Raw genomic sequence first — 16892 nt, forward strand, 5'->3', positions numbered from 1 at the left:
AACACCAACCCATCAAACCCTTTAACAAAACAAATGTCTGACCTCTGAGTGTGTCCAAGTTTCACAGTTGTCTTTTTCACTCATTGACAGCTGCCTGATGCTCTGTGATCTCCTGTACGGTCAGCCCAAATTCTTTCTGTTACTATGGAGGGTCTAATTTTAGAGGGACGAGCTTAAATTGCTGGGGCTTGTGTTGGAGCTCTACTCTTATAACAGAGACGGCAAGACGAGAGGAAGTACCACATCCTCTTCGAGACCCGAAACCACTGAGATATGGACCCTGTGGGTTTGAAAGAGGACCTGAAGCTCTTTCAGAGCACCCTGCTCCAGGATGGTTTGAAGGACCTTCTGAAGGAGAACAAATTTGTTGACTGCGTTCTGAAGGTTGGAGATAGGAGTCTTCCCTGTCACAAGCTCATCATGGCTGCTTGTAGTCCTTACTTCAGAGAGCTTTACTTCTCCGAAGATGGGACGGAAATTGAGGACCCCAACAGGGAAGTTGTGCTGGAGGAGGTGGATCCCACCATCATGGATATGGTGGTGAATTATCTCTATTCCGCAGAGATCGAGATCACGGATGAGAACGTGCAAGATGTGTTTGCGATTGCCAACAGATTTCAAATACCATCCTTGTTCACAGTTTGTGTCAACTACCTACAAAACAAGTTATCTTTGGGTAACTGCTTAGCTATCTTCAGAATGGGACTTGCCTTAAACTGCCCAAGACTCGCAGTGTCTGCCAGGGACTTCATAGCTGAACGCTTCGAGACTTTAGCTAAAGACGAGGACTTTCTTGAGTTCGAAGCCCCTGAATTGTTTGCTATCATTGGGTGTGACGCTCTGAACGTGGAGAGGGAAGAGGTTGTGTTTGAGCTCTTGATGAAATGGGTCAGGAAGAACAAGGAGAACCGAACGAAAGTTTTGGCCGACGCCTTCGACCACATCCGCTTCCGACTGCTGCCGGAGAAATATTTCAAGGATAAAGTGGAAAAGGATGACCTTATAAAGGCTGACCCTGAGCTTGTGAAAAAGCTGAAGGTCCTCAAAGATGCTTTTGCTGGAAAACTTCCACCGAAAAAAGAGAAGGGGGAAGGAGAAGATGGGGAGAAAGTGTTGCCTGGTTATCTGAATGACAACAAGAGGCTCGGTATGTACGCCAAGGATCTCATCCTCATGATCAACGATACGGCAGCTGTGGCCTACGATGCGAATGAAAATGAATGTTTCTTAGCGGCGATAGCGGAGCAGATACCTCGAAATCACGTTAGCATCACAACAAAGAAGAACCTGCTGTACGTTATAGGAGGATTGTTGGTTGATGAAGAAAACAAAGAGTCACCGTTGATGTGCTACTTCTATCAGGTTAGAAATGTATACTTTTATACATTGATAATGTTATCCAAAGAAACGTACTAATATCATTCCTTTATTTTGAAATCAAATCTGTCACGATTTCCTTACCTCATGTTGTTATGAACCCAATTGATATTCTTGGTTTCATAAAGCCATGTTTAAAACACATTGGGTAAGGTCAAATATACACGCCTGTCAACATTCTTATAAACTTTGTATTCAACTAAAGAAAGTCATAAGGGTTTGGAATGAAACAAAGAGATTGTTAATAAATGAGAACAGATTTTTGATTTCAAGTTATTCCTAACTTTAACATTAATACCCACATAATGAAATTGAACTTACCGTGTGTTGGTAACTGGTTTTAAATCTTACCTGTTCTGTAGCTGGATACACATTCTCCAAACTGGATAGCCCTTCCTCCTATGCCATCACCCAGATGTCTGTTCGCCATTGGAGAGTTTGAAAATCTCCTGTTTGCAGTCGCTGGTAAAGACCTGCAGACCGGCGAGTCTCTTGACTCAGTATTATGTTACGATATTGAGTAAGTTTTTCTGTTTTTTTTATATATATATTCCTGCCACCTTCCTATTGTAAAATAAAATATAAATAATATAATATTTGTCTACATAACGATATACATTATTATTATTAGTTTATTTATGTATTAAACGTGTCTAAGTATAATATACATTTTTATTGTTAATATAACAATATAATAATAATAATTTAGTTTATTTATTAATCAAAAAAGTAGCAATACACATTATTAATATTATTAATTTATTATTTATTAAACATGTCTGCACAAATAATAAAAGGTTTGGCTTAATTTTTAATACACATAAATATTATTATTGGTTATGTATTAAACAAACCTTAAAATGTTGTCTTAATAGCAATAAACATTTTTATCATTAGTTGTTTTATTTCTTGAGCATGTCTAAACAAATAATAAAATGTTGGCTTAATTCCAATACACTTTATTATTATAATTAATAATTATTTATTAAACACATTTAAACAAATAATAAAAGGTTTGTCTAAATAGAATACACAATTTATTTTATTTATTTATTAAAGATCTTTAAACAAACAGTTAAATTGCCTGGATTAATTCCAATAAACATCATATTATTATTATTATTATTATTATTATTATTATATTATTATTTATTAAACATGCCTAAACATACAATAAAAGATTTGTCTAAATAGCAATAAATACTATTTTTATTTTGTTTATTTATTGAACATGTCTAACAAACAATAAAATATTTGTCTAAATAGCAATAAATATTATTATTTTGTTTATTTTTTGAACATGTCTAAACAAAAGGTTTGTCTAAATAGCAATAAATACTATTATTATTTTGTTTATTTATTGAACATGTCTAAAAAATAATAAAAGGTTTGTCTAAATAGCAATAAATACTATTATTATTATTATTTTGTTTATTTAATGAACATGTCTAAACGAATAATAAAAGGTTTGTCTAAATAGCAATAAATACTATTATTATTATTATTTTGTTTATTTATTGAACATGTCTAAACGAATAATAAAAGGTTTGTCTAAATAGCAATAAATACTATTATTATTATTATTTTGTTTATTTAATGAACATGTCTAAACAAATAATAAAAGGTTTGTCTAAAAAGCAATAAATACTATTATTATTATTATTTTGTTTATTTAATGAACATGTCTAAACGAATAATAAAAGGTTTGTCTAAATAGCAATAAATACTATTATTTTTATTATTTTGTTTATTTATTAAACATATCTAAACAAACAATAAAAGGTTTGTCTAAATAGCAATAAATACTATTATTATTATTATTTTGTTTATTTATTGAACATGTCTAAACAAATAATAAAAGGTTTGTCTAAATAGCAATAAATACTATTATTATTATTATTTTGTTTATTTATTGAACACATCTAAAATAATAAAATGATTGTCTAAACATTTTTCTGTTCTTGGCAGAAAGATGAAATGGCTGGAGACCAAAAAACTGCCCTTAAAGATTCACGGTCACAGTGTGATCTCACAGAACGGACTCGTTTACTGCATAGGAGGAAAAACAGACGAAAAGTAAAAATTTCAGCTATGCATTATATCTCAAATACAAAGACTGTGATTTGGCTTAATTGCGTGTTTTTTTCTTCATAACAGTAAAACCATCAACAAGATGTTTGCATACAACCACAAGAAGTCTGAATGGAAAGAGTTGGCGGCCATGAAGACATCAAGATCCATGTTCGGTGCCGTGGTGCACAAAGGAAAGATCATTGTGATTGGAGGAGTAAATGAAGACGGGCTCTTAGCCTCATGTGAAGCATACGACTTTGGGACAAACAAGTATGTTTTCGCTTGATTTAACCAAATCTATGAACCAATTAGGATACAATTGCCAGGTTTCCATTTAGAAGTCAATAAAATCTAAGGACAAAAGTGCCAGTAATTGTCATCTATATGTTCACTTAATTGTGACACTGTGATAAAACAACTTGAACTACTGTTAGTTTAATACTAATCCAGTATATGATGGGAACATAAAAAAGTAGACTAGTTGATCTGTATTTTTTCCCATCAGATGGGAGACGTTCGCCGAGTTTCCTCAGGAGAGAAGCTCTGTAAATCTGGTGAGCACCGATGGTTTGCTTTATGGTGTTGGTGGTTTCGCTATAATGGAGAATGAAAACAAAGAATGCGTCCCTTCAGAAATCACAGACATCTGGGAGTGAGTTTCTGCTTCATTACATGAGTTTTGTCTTTTGCAATTATTTATAATTCTGGTAAAACTTGTTATTGCCATAAAATCAATTGTAAAATGTTTTTTTACAGGTATGAAGAAGATAAGAAACAGTGGTCTGGGATGATAAGAGAGATGCGATACGCTGCTGGTGCTTCCTGTGTTTCTATGAGACTCAATGCAGCCAAGATGCCAAAACTTTAAGAACTGAATCGGTGTGTGACTATAATTTAAAAGCATTAACAAAGTCTTGATTTTATTGTATACAGTTTGTGTTATTCGGAAAATCAGAAAATATTATTTTTGTGACCTTTTATGATTAAGGAAATACCTTTAAAGCATTTATATAGCTGAAGATATCAAATTTAAATTTATTGTTTTTCATCCATACATTTTTTATAAAAAAAAAAACATGTAAAAATAAATACATTTAAATCCAAACACTGTATAATTTCATCATTATGAGTGTAAATAGTTACAGAGTAATATTTAATTTATTTATAACAAATAACGGTATAAAACATGACTGCAGTGCATTTCTGTCACAGTTCAGTTAAAAGATCACAAATGTTATCTCCTATAGAAGAAATACTGTAGTTACAATCTCTTGTCATGTTATGTAGATGTTTTGAGTCTCATGGTAATTCTGTGAATATTTTCCTTCTCAAATATTCCCTCCATGCATCTTCTGTGGAAAGCTCCATTGAATTCCATTCGAAGTGAGGAATCTGTGTAAGAATTCCTCTTATTAGCAAAAATACACTTCATTTATTTACACATACGTTTATCAAAAGAAATATTTTGGCTTTGCTCCTAAACCTCTATCTACTACCTATAAAAACAGCAACCTTTAATATTTTAAAAGATAATGTTAACACTCATAGACGTCACACAAATATCATTCATCTTGTAAAGCATATAGGAAGAGTCGACAATCAATTTTAATTTGAGTTACTGTATTTAACATTTGACAGGTGCTTATCCAAAGTGATGAACAGTGCATTACATGATACACATTATAAGTACGTGTGTCCCTGGGATCAAACTGATAATCTTTTGGGCTGCTACCACAATGCAGGAATCTCTCTTTTTTATTATTATACTGACCTGTAATACGTGATATCCTAAAATCTCCAGATGTCTCTTCCTCATCGTGGCATCCCCTTTCATTTGCCGGGAATTTTTGCAGAAGGATTTGGCATCCAGGAAATCCAAGGCAATGCTAGACAGAAGCAGAGAAAATCTTTGACTTTGAAAGGTAAAAATTTGGTGTTTAATCCCTGATTTTAAAGTCGACATGAAATGGAAGTTGCGACTTTTTTTTTTATCACGACGCGTAAACCAGTGAAACGTTTCTGAAACGAGAAAAATGTAAGATGGGACTTGATATCCTCCATCGGGAAATGAACGGATTGTTGGAAGTTTGGCGTTGCTAACAAAACACTAGGACAGGGTTTTCCAAACTGGGGTTTGCAAACCCCCTGGTGGCTCGCGGGGGGAATTGCAGGGAATTTGTGAGTTGATGAAAAAATGTATCAATTATAATTAAATAATAAAATGTAAATAATGTCAAAATAAAAAAATCTAAATACTACCAAGAATATAAATTTTATTTGCTTATCATCTGACCATTAAACAACAATTGCAACTGAGAACTCTTGCAATATGAACAAATACGTTTTATGTAGCAATAAAAATAAATGGTTTTGAAACATTCAAATGTGCTAATAAATTATTTAAATAGTTACATAAAATCTTGGGTGGGGTGGGGTTGCACTTTAAAGCAACACCAAAGAGTTTTTTTTACCTTAAAATAACGTTTCCAAAAAAGTTTCATTGGTTCATCCACTCAAAACAGGGTGAATGGCACTTTCACATTCGCTTTGCAGCCCTCTATGGGCCAAAACCGCACTAAAGAAGTTTCCAACCGTCGGGTAGTGGTCCTGTAGTTCGAGTGAAAACTACAAAAACTTGCTTTACGGCAGACCTACAATCCAATCAGAGCCAGCTATGCTGCAGTATTTACTACAGTGCTAATGAACAATTACGCGTCTAACCTGTAGGGGGAGCAAAGAGCAATAAGTCTTTAGTGTTGCTTTAAGTAAACAATTTACGTCAAGGGGATTCATCTGACAAAAAAAGTTTGAAAACCCCTGCACTAGGATGCAGTGAGTCCCCCAATAGGCCGCGCCCTCCCGCCATAACTTGTCACAGGAAGAGAAGTTGTTTTAAGGGGATGGAGGTTAACATTTTTAATTAAAGATTATGAGGGCACACAAATAAAAAATAAAGTATTAATTGCACAGATAAATCCTTTATAAAAACACAAAAAACAATATTCCACAAAAATATGAATTGTCAATTTCGATTTCATGGTGACTTTAAGTTTATGTATAGTCAAAGATTTAGCAGAGACTAAACAACAATAAGAGACTATCAACAAGAAGATAAAATGTAAAACATAACTTTGTTATATTATTTTTAGTTTTTAAATATTTTCAAAAAGTTTTAATTGATTTTATAAACCATCACAGCAAATACATAAAACTACAATATTTAGCAAATTATCGCAATTCTCTTCAATACCATGCAGCCCTAATCTACAGGTCACATGACGTACCGGCGGGCACCGGGCGGCAGCTCTGATCTCTCTCTGTCAGCAGGTTTAGATTCCCACTCCACTTTACCGTTCTCACTGATCTGCAGCGGACTCGACTCGCCGTACGGTATCGGCTGAAGGTTACGGTCAAGGATAAACTCAAAATCTGATGGAAAAAATATTACAGTTACTCTTTTTCTTCTAATAGCATATAAGTGAAAGAGCATATCCAACAAGATATTATTCATCAATAAACTGCTCTCTATGCATGTATTGTTACTGGCCACTGAGAAAACACTTATCCATTACGGTAATTTGTGATGGTTTAAAACTCACCAACAGTATAGAAGTAAGGAGTCAAGACTCCCACCCTGGCACAGCTGATGGAACCGAGCACTCCACCGAGCATCTTATGAATCTGCTGTTGAGCGGCACTTATGGAGCTATTGGCTAGTTTTAAAAAGAGAATCATATCATTATGTTAGATTATTACTTAATTTGTCCCTGTTAAGGGAAAATTGTCTTGGGCAATATACGTAAAGGTAAAGCTGCACAACAAAAACACCCCCATCAGTAACAATCACACAATCATGTCCAATCATGACTTTGCTTTATTATTCATAAACAAGCTGAGAGGACCCACAGAACTGAACTTTTTGTCTCAATCAATTCTTACAATATTTACTTTATATAACTTTTTTCTTCAGTTAAACACAAATGACACATTTTCTACTGAAATTCCATCATGTTATGATCACATTTGTTCTTGTCTGACACATGACAAAACATGCATATGACAACTAGTCATCATGAGACGTTTAGCAGCCAAATTTACTGCTGCTATTTCTTCTTTATTGCACTAGGTGTCGCTGTGTATCTGTGAATGCATCAGGTTTATAGATAGGAAACATATTGTTGAGGTCAAGGTGTTAACCCGGAAGGGCAAAGGGTTTTTGACCGTTCTACCCATAGATATGTATAAAGGCTAGATGTCTCGTCCGCGCTGCTGGCCAATTGAGTGGAACGTCCGCATTTTGGCGGCCATCTTACCACAGGTTGCTTGCTCACTCGTAGCATTGAGTTTTAATGACGCAGGTACTTTTAGTATATGCATACATATACTAAAAATAAATAAAAAAATTCATGAAACATGTTAAAGCATCCAGAATTATAGCCACGTTAATAATGTTTGTAAAAAACCAAACCGTTTGAAAATCGGTAGAGTTATGGTCATTTAAAAGTACCTGCACCATTAAACTCAATGCTCAGTGAGCGAGCGCCCTGTGGTAAGATGGCCGCCAGGTGATGCCGTTAGGGACTCGGTCGTAAGACATCTAGCCTTTATGTAAGGGATAATGTAGAGGCAGCCGGTAGTTATCGGGAAATAAGCCCCGACAGTGTGATCAGGACCCGACGAAGCGGAGGGTCTTGTATCACACTGAAGGGGCTTATTTCCCAATAACTACCGGCTGCCTCTACATTATCCCGCTTATTACACGGCTACTTGTCACATAAGAAAAAAAACTGGACATGAATATGAATTTGAAACATTTTATTGGCATATTTGTTTTAAATTAACATGTTTATCCTTCCGCGAAACTTTGCACAGATGCATAAAATGATCGTAATACCTTATTAAGATCCTCTGCTTCATACTTGTCTGTCTCCATTTTTTTCTCTTTTAGCCAGTCTTTGAGAAGTTTTAATGCCCATTCTGTATTTTTTTGTGTGTTGGCTTCGTAGCTGTCATGCTCTATTTTGTCAAGTTCAGTCTCAGTAAGCTCTCTGTGTCTTGTCGTTGTTCGTTCTTCTATCCACTGTTTAAATGTTTTGTTTTTTCCGTACATGTTAAAATTATGGTTGTCCAGTGTTTGTCACAAGATGGCGCCAAACAGCTAGTAATCTTTATTGGCGCGGAGCGATTTTAATCGTACAAGTAGTACCGGCTATGCATTATTACTTTGGAGCAGTTATTATTTGAAAAGAACGAACCTGCAAATGTCTCAACTGACCAATCAGAATCAAGCATTCCAGAGAGCCGTGTAATAAAGATATCTATGGTTCTACCGTAGAGGTGTGTTTGTCATGCTGTTTTAATGTTTTGGAATAAATGGATTGCACTTTAAAGCAAGGACAACGCTTGGGCTCTTCTTAACGGTAATTAAAGTTTAGCGCGTCAACCAACTCATTCCGGGAATAACATCGTAGAAGATTAACAACGGGTAGATCTTCTACAACAAGACGCGAGAACCAACGTGATTCAATGTTATGACATGCCACCATATTTACCTCACTGATCTGTGGCTGCATCAATTACTAAACTCACAAATCTATTGTTTGGATTTTATGACAGCATTTTAATAAAAAATGTGGCCACAAAACCAGTCATAAGGGTCATTTTCTTTTAACTGAGATTTATACATCATCTGAAAGTTTAATAACCAGTCACTCTTTGAGGTTATTTGGGGAATTCCGCCTGGATTTGGCCTACCCAATTTCAAAAGCTTCTCATACCCACATGCAGAGGTTTACATACAAAAGTTTGGTATCATTTTACAGGAAACCCTGGTTGTATGTGTTGTCAGTCCTCTAATAAACAGAAAACTAAATAGTCGCTTTTTAATTTTTTTCTAAAGTCTGTATTTGAAAGTCTATAACTCTGTATTCAATTTCCACCTAAAAATATTTGAAGTGTCCCCATAACCACATACAGTGGAATAAATGTAAAGAATAAATCTTTATATCATTTTACAGAAAACCCTTTGAAGTTACATAAAAGCTGCGGTTTGTGACAACTTGGGCCGCGACTGATGACGTTTCACAAGTCCACAAGAACGCAAGCAAAGAGTATAGAAGCCCAAGAGGCGAAACTCTGTTGTGTTATGGGTAACAGTCTGTAGATGGCGCTGCGGAGCCACGGCCGCCGATAGGGACTTTAACCTCTTCAACCCTGAGGACCCTGTCCCGGGTCCAAAATTTCGTATTTTGACTTAATATAAAAGATTCTTTTAATCTTTAATGCTCTGTCATGGACCCCAGTAACACATATGAGATACTGTTTGAAAGCTTAGAGTCTCTACTTTCTGCAGAAATGCATCACTTTGACATATCTTTTACTGTAAGAAAGTTATTTACACTTAATTTACACTATCACCCACCCAATATTTTTTGATATCATATAATATTCACATATTTCATATTTTTCAAAAATGACAAACATGGGCAAGTCTTATATCAAATGAAAGCTCTCACTCTCAGGAATAAGGCTACAGCGTTATTTTTGTTCTAATATCAACACATATCCAACAATCATCGAATGAATAATAAGGTAAAAAATGGTCTTTTGTAAACATATGTGAAACTTGAGTGTGAACTGCCTCAGATAGCACATATAGCCACAAATGATACACCATCTTTTATTTTAGGTCCTACTCTAAACAATGAGTCCATTCACAGCATTTTCTTTGGTTGTTTGCATAATTAATCCCTAGCTTTTTATTATATGTGCAAAACAAAAAATTAATATTTTTATGAAAAATGTATTTCCGCACCCTTCAGTAAAATAAGAATATCTTTTGAATGCGACATGCTAAAGAGTTCATTCTTTTTTTGGGTGTTTACTGTCTGCTGCTGCTAACAACCAGAACTGTCTGCAGTCTGCTAGAGCACCCAGAACCAGAGTTATACACTATCAAAGACAGTGTTTACAACATAAAAAATAAAATTTGGTGTTTCATCATATGAAAAACAACATAAATAACAATATTTGTCACAAACAGCAGCTTTTTATGTAACTTCAAAGGGTTTTCTTTAAAATGATATAAAGAAATTGCATTTATTCCACTGTATGTGGTTATGGTAGCACTTCAAATGTTTTTTGGCAGAAATTGTACACCATAAGCGTATTATTCCTCCCATCAGTTGGAGTAAAATAACTTTTGCATATATTATGATAGAGAAAAAATTCCTTTTTCCTCTGTAAGCTGACAATTGCTGGAATCAAACAAAACTGTCTGCAGGGACCTGAGATACCCAGGACCAGAGTTATATACTTTCAAATAAAAACTTTAGAAAAAAAACATAAAAAGCGCCTATTTATTTTTGTGTTTATTAGAGGCCTGACATCACATACAACCATGTTTAGCACTTTTAACAGTGTTTTATGTAATTTCAAAGGGTTTCCTGTAAAATGATACCAAACTTTTGTATGTAAACCTCTGCATGTGGGTATGGGAAGCTTTTGAAATTGGGTAGGCCAAATCCAGGCGAAAATCCCCAAAATAGCTTCAGGGTGTAAGAAGTTGCAACAGCCTCTGGTGGAACGGCAACGCCATTCTGGCGTTGTATTGCGCATTCGCGAATTTAACTGCTACTTTGCGACGTTCTACTGTAACGGTCTACTACGGGAGAACAGCTGATTTGCCGTAGTCGCTACAACATGAGAGTTTGTGTAAATAAATGTAATGTTTTATGGCATATGACATTGTAATTGCATCAGTTTATGATTGTACCACATGTCTTTTATATAATATCTGTTAAAATGTTTTAAATTTAAGCTAATTTTAAAGATTTTTAAGTATTCAATGTTTTCAAGTATTGCTTAAATCTAGGTTTTTAGACTTATTTACATCATACAATAGTAAAAACTCATCTTCTGACAAAAGATTGTCATTTAATGACAAAACCAACCCTTCTCTTGCTTTTTAAAATGACATTTTTTTGTTTCTCAATAAATGAATTTATACCGCGTTGCGCTGTCCTGTTTACAGTTGCTTAGTGATTTTTACGTTCTTGGCTACGGCGGTGTGACAGCATACAGCCGTTCCATTCCCAGCTGTTGCTTAAAGTCCCTACTCTTTGACGCAAGTACAGACCAAGCGTGTCGCACAAGCCCTGAAAAGTGAAGCCAAAACGTCTCGATCGCCCCCCAGTGACTGGTCCCAGTATAGGTCATAAACCCCGCCTCCCCATGTTATTCAATGGGACTTGAGACCAACTAAAAAAATTAATTACACTTCAATTATCTTTTTTCCGAACCTGGTTTCTGTCATTTATTGTAGTTTTTATCACACTGATGTAAATTCAAATGTTTGTTTTTAAAATAAGTTTTTGTTTAGTTAGTTATTTAATGATATAAAAACGATGGTGTCACGTCATGATTGAAAGCTGTGATATCGTGTGATATGCGCATTCTACGAGAGCGAGGGCGGGGTTTTGATTTCGCGGCTTCACTTCCTGCTCACTACTGCGCATGACTGGTCCCGAAATCGCTACTGCACAAACTCAAAACCCAAGATATCAGCGCCATATCGGGACACTGGCGGCTTCACTTTTCACCAATGGAAGGGAGAGCGAACAGGCGTCGTCCATCTTTTTTTACAGTCTATGGTACAGACAAGAACGCATATTGAGAAACGGCTTATGTGTCATTTTGCACACCTTAGTTTTTGACTGGATACAGTCAAAATGAACCCAGCCAATTCCTATTCAGCAACGTTTTGATTGATGGGGTAGTAACCAATCACGAAACGATTACAGGGATTCAATTTGCATCTGTAAAATGTGACTGTAACCCACACAAGGTTACTGAGTGCAATTCTCTTTATCGCCTGCGAGTGGCGCAAAGAAATCACTCTGCCTGCAAGTTGCCAGGCAACCTACCAGTAAAACAAACACTTGATGACTTTCCTCCGGTGAAGACGATGTTGTAAAGTATCAAGAACTGGTATGAATAATAACCTCTAAAGGATAGAAATTCAAAGAAAAATCTTATACGATTTATTGAAATATTGTTTATTTATTAGGTTGAAAGCAGTGAGACAGAGAGAAAGTTAAGCTGCTGATAATGAGTTTTTCAAGATACCTCCGGTAAGGATGTTAATACAGTACTTAAACGAGTGTTATGATGATTGCGCAAGCTCCATTATGGCGCAAAATACCGTTCTTTTAAAACCAATCGGAGTTGTGAACATGATTTTTGCTGTTTAATACCATAAAAATACAGATTCATATTGTTTTTTGTTATATAGATGCCCATAAAAGATCGTTAATCTTGCATACTAATTGTTTACATTTAAATGCATGTTGATTTGATCTGTTATTATGCTGTACACCGTTAAAGGTGCCTTAATACTGTTTTATCGACTTAAAAGTCACTTGATTGATTGAGTATTTGTTTTGTCTTGTTTTATATGTAAAATAAGGGTGATTTAGTACATTTAATTGTCAATATATATGTTTATATTTATATGAGGATCTTAACTGATAAAAAGAATAAATATGTTAAAATGTAACATTTAAAATGTTATTAAGATGCACAAATATATTTAAAAGTTTCAAACATCAATATCTATTTTCAGAAATCCTATGATTTATTTTTGTATTGTGAGATGGAAGTACATGATTTATTGATTGATTAATTGTTGTTTATTGGAACTGACTTCATTCATTTGCATAATGATTAAAGTATTTATATCCTTTACAATTGATTATATTTGATTTGACATCTGAATGGAGAAAAGTTGATTAGATTTGAACAGAAATGAGGCAATTATGATTAATGCATTCTGTACTGTATGTATAGATTGTTTTTTAGAAAGGAATAGATCTGATTCTGACCCTAGCGGTCAGTGGCGAGCCAACCGCAGAACTGAACGGACCAAGAGCCTGGTGTGGCCAGCTGTGGCATCTTTGGACCTATGATCATCATCATTTGCCTCCATTTTAAATACAGATAAGAACACGTAAACCTACCCGGGTAGTGAAGAGATCACATATACTGCAAGAAACACACAGAGAACTTCCATGGACTCATTCTTCATTTGAGTTATTTATTTTGTTTTGTTTTTATTGTGCACTGTGCACTCAGGAAGCCGGCTAAGGTAGGCAGGGAATGTAAATAATTTATTTATTTTTTTATAATATATTTTATAATACATTTTTAAATTTACCTGTTTTGTGTTGTCTGTTTTCTGCTAACCTTTTACTTTTTTAGGCTCCGTAGTCGTATCTAGAGCTTCTCATACTAGCCCAGATCTCATTTACCAATACTTACATTAGTTATTAATTACACTAATTTGAGAAAAGGGGGTTACATGACACACGTAATGTTTTAGGCGTGCGTGCTATGGTTAACCTTAGCTCACATAGCTTGAAGATATGATCAGATTTTCTCCAGAGGTTAGATATAAACATCTAAATTGTGGATCGTCGACTGCAGATTACTTTTTTTTTGTTGAGAGTGTGAGAGACAGAGATGCATCGATCAAGCTGCTGCTCAGATACAGTAAGTTGTAAAAGTTTGTCTTGTTATGTTGATCATGTATTTACAGTTTTTTTGTTTCATGTTAGCTGTTTTTGATTATAAAAATAACAGTGGAGATGAGGGAACGAGTTTTACATGGGTTCATTTTTTATGACATATGTAAATGCATATTTATGGCTATGTGAATCTGATGCATAAAATATATAAACACAAGAAAATAAGATATGTGCGGGAAAATATGAGTTTTCCAGCAATGTTGAGCATTATATGCACAAGTTATTTGGCAAACATAAGGCATTTGTAATTATAAAGCGTTTGCGCACGTTTGTGTGTGTTTTCTACTTGTGATGTAAAATAGGCCTTCAACTGATCTGGAGTCCATTCCCGAGCGACCACATTCAAAAGTATTTTGTTATAATGTACAAATGATTTTTGTCTGAAATAGTTGCTTTTGTGTGCAGATAAGTTTTGAATTGATAGTCATGTAGTATGTGGTGCTCTTTCTTTTTTTGTTATCATGTGTCTATTTGGATTCTCCAGGTGCACATTTTTTTTTTTTTAAAAGCTCACAGAAACTACATTTAGGGCCCTATAATTTCCGCGATCACGGAATCGCGGAATTGGTTAATTAACACGGAATCTAGTATTAACGCGGAATTTTACATATTTTGAATAAAATTATGTTTTTGTGGGAGACAAACGTATGTCTGGGGAAATCAAGCATGCCGCACAAGCCCTGAAAAGTGAAGCCAAAACGTCTCGATCGCCCCCCAGTGACTGGTCCCAGTATAGGTCATAAACCCCGCCTCCCCATGTTATTCAATGGGACTTGAGACCAACTAAAAAAAATTAATTACACTTCAATTATCTTTTTTCCGAACCTAGTTTCTGTCATTTATTGTAGTTTTTATCACACTGATGCAAATTCAATACTACTGCGCATGACTCAGCGCCATATCGGGACTCTGGCGGCTTCACTTTTCACCAATGGAAGGGAGCGAACAGGCGTCGTCCATCTTTTTTTACAGTCTATGGGGGAAATGCAGACCGGGGGAAGTAAATCTGGGCGACACGCCCCCTCCCGTCGTTTCAGACCCCCTCCAAGACACTGAAACCATGGCGAAGCGGCTCTCCACGACTCTGCTTTCGTCAGCGAAAAAACGGAATTTGCAGAAATTAAAACGTAGAAAACGGAATTTGCAAAAATTAAAACGTAGAAAACGGAATTTGCAAAAATTAAAACGGAGAAAACGGAATTTGGGAAAAAATAAAACTGAATTTGGGAAAAAATAAAACGGATTTTTTAGGGCCCTATACATTTTTTTTCGAGAATCATTCTTAAATTTGAATCACAACATGGTCAGACTTTCAGTTTACCTTTATGGTGACCCCAGGTGTTTAACATGACAATTTCATAAATTTGTGAATGTTATTCAAAGAAATCGGAAGTCATTTCATATATATTTTACCTTGTTTTACTCTGTTCCTATTCTACTCTGAGTTGTTATGACTATTCGGCAACAATATGTCACGTGTCTAGTTTCAAACAAGACTAGAATTATGAATATAGTCCATAGGGTTTAAGAGCTGCAGGGATTTTATTTTGGGTATGTTGATTTTCAGAAAATGCTCAAAAATTAAAGTGCTGACTAACAGGTTTGTATTTGTTTAACTTGCATTAATTGTCATGTATCTGCAAACTTTCTTTGAAACAGTATATTGTTTGCTTAATATTTGTGCATGATTACTGAAATGATTACTATCACTGAACTACCATTGCATGATGGATGACATTATGTACTGCTATGAGACACATGTATTAAGATTTTGCTATTGTAAGTAAAAAAAAAAAGAAAATAAACAAAGAAATCGTTACTGGGAAATATACAGAACTTGGCCTATCCATGTTGAAGACAAACATCACTCCTTTATGTGCACACGCTTGTGGACTAATCTTAGCTTTAGGATCAGAGCCAGAGTTGATGATCAGCTTCATGGTACCAACAAGTGATCACATTCAAATGGATGGGTTATTTTGCATGTTGGTTAAATATTGGACAGAACAGACCGCTGGATTAAAATTGACTCAATGCTGGGTATTATTATTACAACCCAGTTATTGCATAAAAACAAAACAACATTGGATCATTTTTAACCCAGCACATGGTCTGTCTAGCCAAAAAATAACTAGCCATCTTCAGAGTGTTGGTTTGGTTTTGGCAGCTCAATGCTAATCCTGTAAATTTGAGATTGTCTTTTGCCCCAGGTACAGTAAATATACAATAGACATCCATAACCCTGCTGAACAGACCTAAGCTGGCTGGCTGGTTTTAACTGGTCTCCCAGCCAGTTTGAGCTGGTGTAGCAGGCTGGATTTAAAGGGGGTTTGGACACTTTTCTAGCTGGTCAGGGTGGAAGACCAGCTGACCCATTAACTTGACCAGTCAGTAAAACCAGATGTATGCAGCTTTGCCAGGCGTGGGGCACCGGCGTAAACCAGCTAAGACCACTCTTCTAAGCTTTCAGCCTGGTAAAGCTGGTTTTTCGATCTGAACAGCTAAAAGTGGGCTCTTAAAACCTTTCTTACACCAGCCTGCTACACCAGCTAAAACCAAACTGGGAGACCAGGTCAACTAGGTTAGGTTGGTTTTAGCTGTTTTTCAGTAGGGAATGTTTATCCCTATACTAAAATTATCCTCATTGCGATATGTCTTTGAATAATCTCTTATTATTATCACACAGGTCCACGTGCTCATCTCCACTCAAACCTTTGCAGAGAAATGAAATGAAACGAAACAGTGACTGCATGTTTGATCTACAGTCGCCACCTGGTGGTGATAAAAATGAATAGCATTAACAGAAAGTATGACTTCAGCATGTTTTTGGTGGTATGGTACAGTGCTTTATATAGATTA

The 16892-nt window shown here is 35.4% G+C and overlaps 2 protein-coding genes across 3 annotated transcripts in view; one reads left to right on the top strand and one right to left on the bottom strand.

Moving 5' to 3' along the window:
* The first annotated feature begins 198 nt into the window (after window positions 1-198).
* klhl41a (kelch-like family member 41a) lies at window positions 199-4555 on the top strand. Its single transcript, XM_065252310.1, has 6 exons — window positions 199-1362; window positions 1740-1897; window positions 3346-3453; window positions 3535-3720; window positions 3956-4102; window positions 4207-4555. The coding sequence occupies exons 1-6, from the start codon at window positions 274-276 to the stop codon at window positions 4316-4318; spliced, it is 1800 nt and encodes a 599-aa protein (XP_065108382.1). The 5' UTR covers window positions 199-273; the 3' UTR covers window positions 4319-4555.
* The window catches only part of fastkd1 (FAST kinase domains 1), a 42908-nt gene continuing 30481 nt past the window's right edge, over window positions 4466-16892 (bottom strand). For both annotated transcript variants that reach the window (XM_065252307.2, XM_065252306.2), the window contains 4 exons: window positions 7050-7163; window positions 6735-6879; window positions 5222-5336; window positions 4466-4842 (listed from right to left, as the gene is read on the bottom strand). In XM_065252307.2, the coding sequence (XP_065108379.1) occupies window positions 4750-4842; window positions 5222-5336; window positions 6735-6879; window positions 7050-7163 (467 nt within the window). In that variant the 3' untranslated portion in view covers window positions 4466-4749. The remainder of the gene's footprint in view (window positions 4843-5221; window positions 5337-6734; window positions 6880-7049; window positions 7164-16892) is intronic.

Source organism: Paramisgurnus dabryanus, chromosome 15 (assembly GCF_030506205.2).
Source record: "Paramisgurnus dabryanus chromosome 15, PD_genome_1.1, whole genome shotgun sequence".
In the NCBI taxonomy this organism is placed as follows: Eukaryota; Metazoa; Chordata; class Actinopteri; order Cypriniformes; family Cobitidae; genus Paramisgurnus; species Paramisgurnus dabryanus.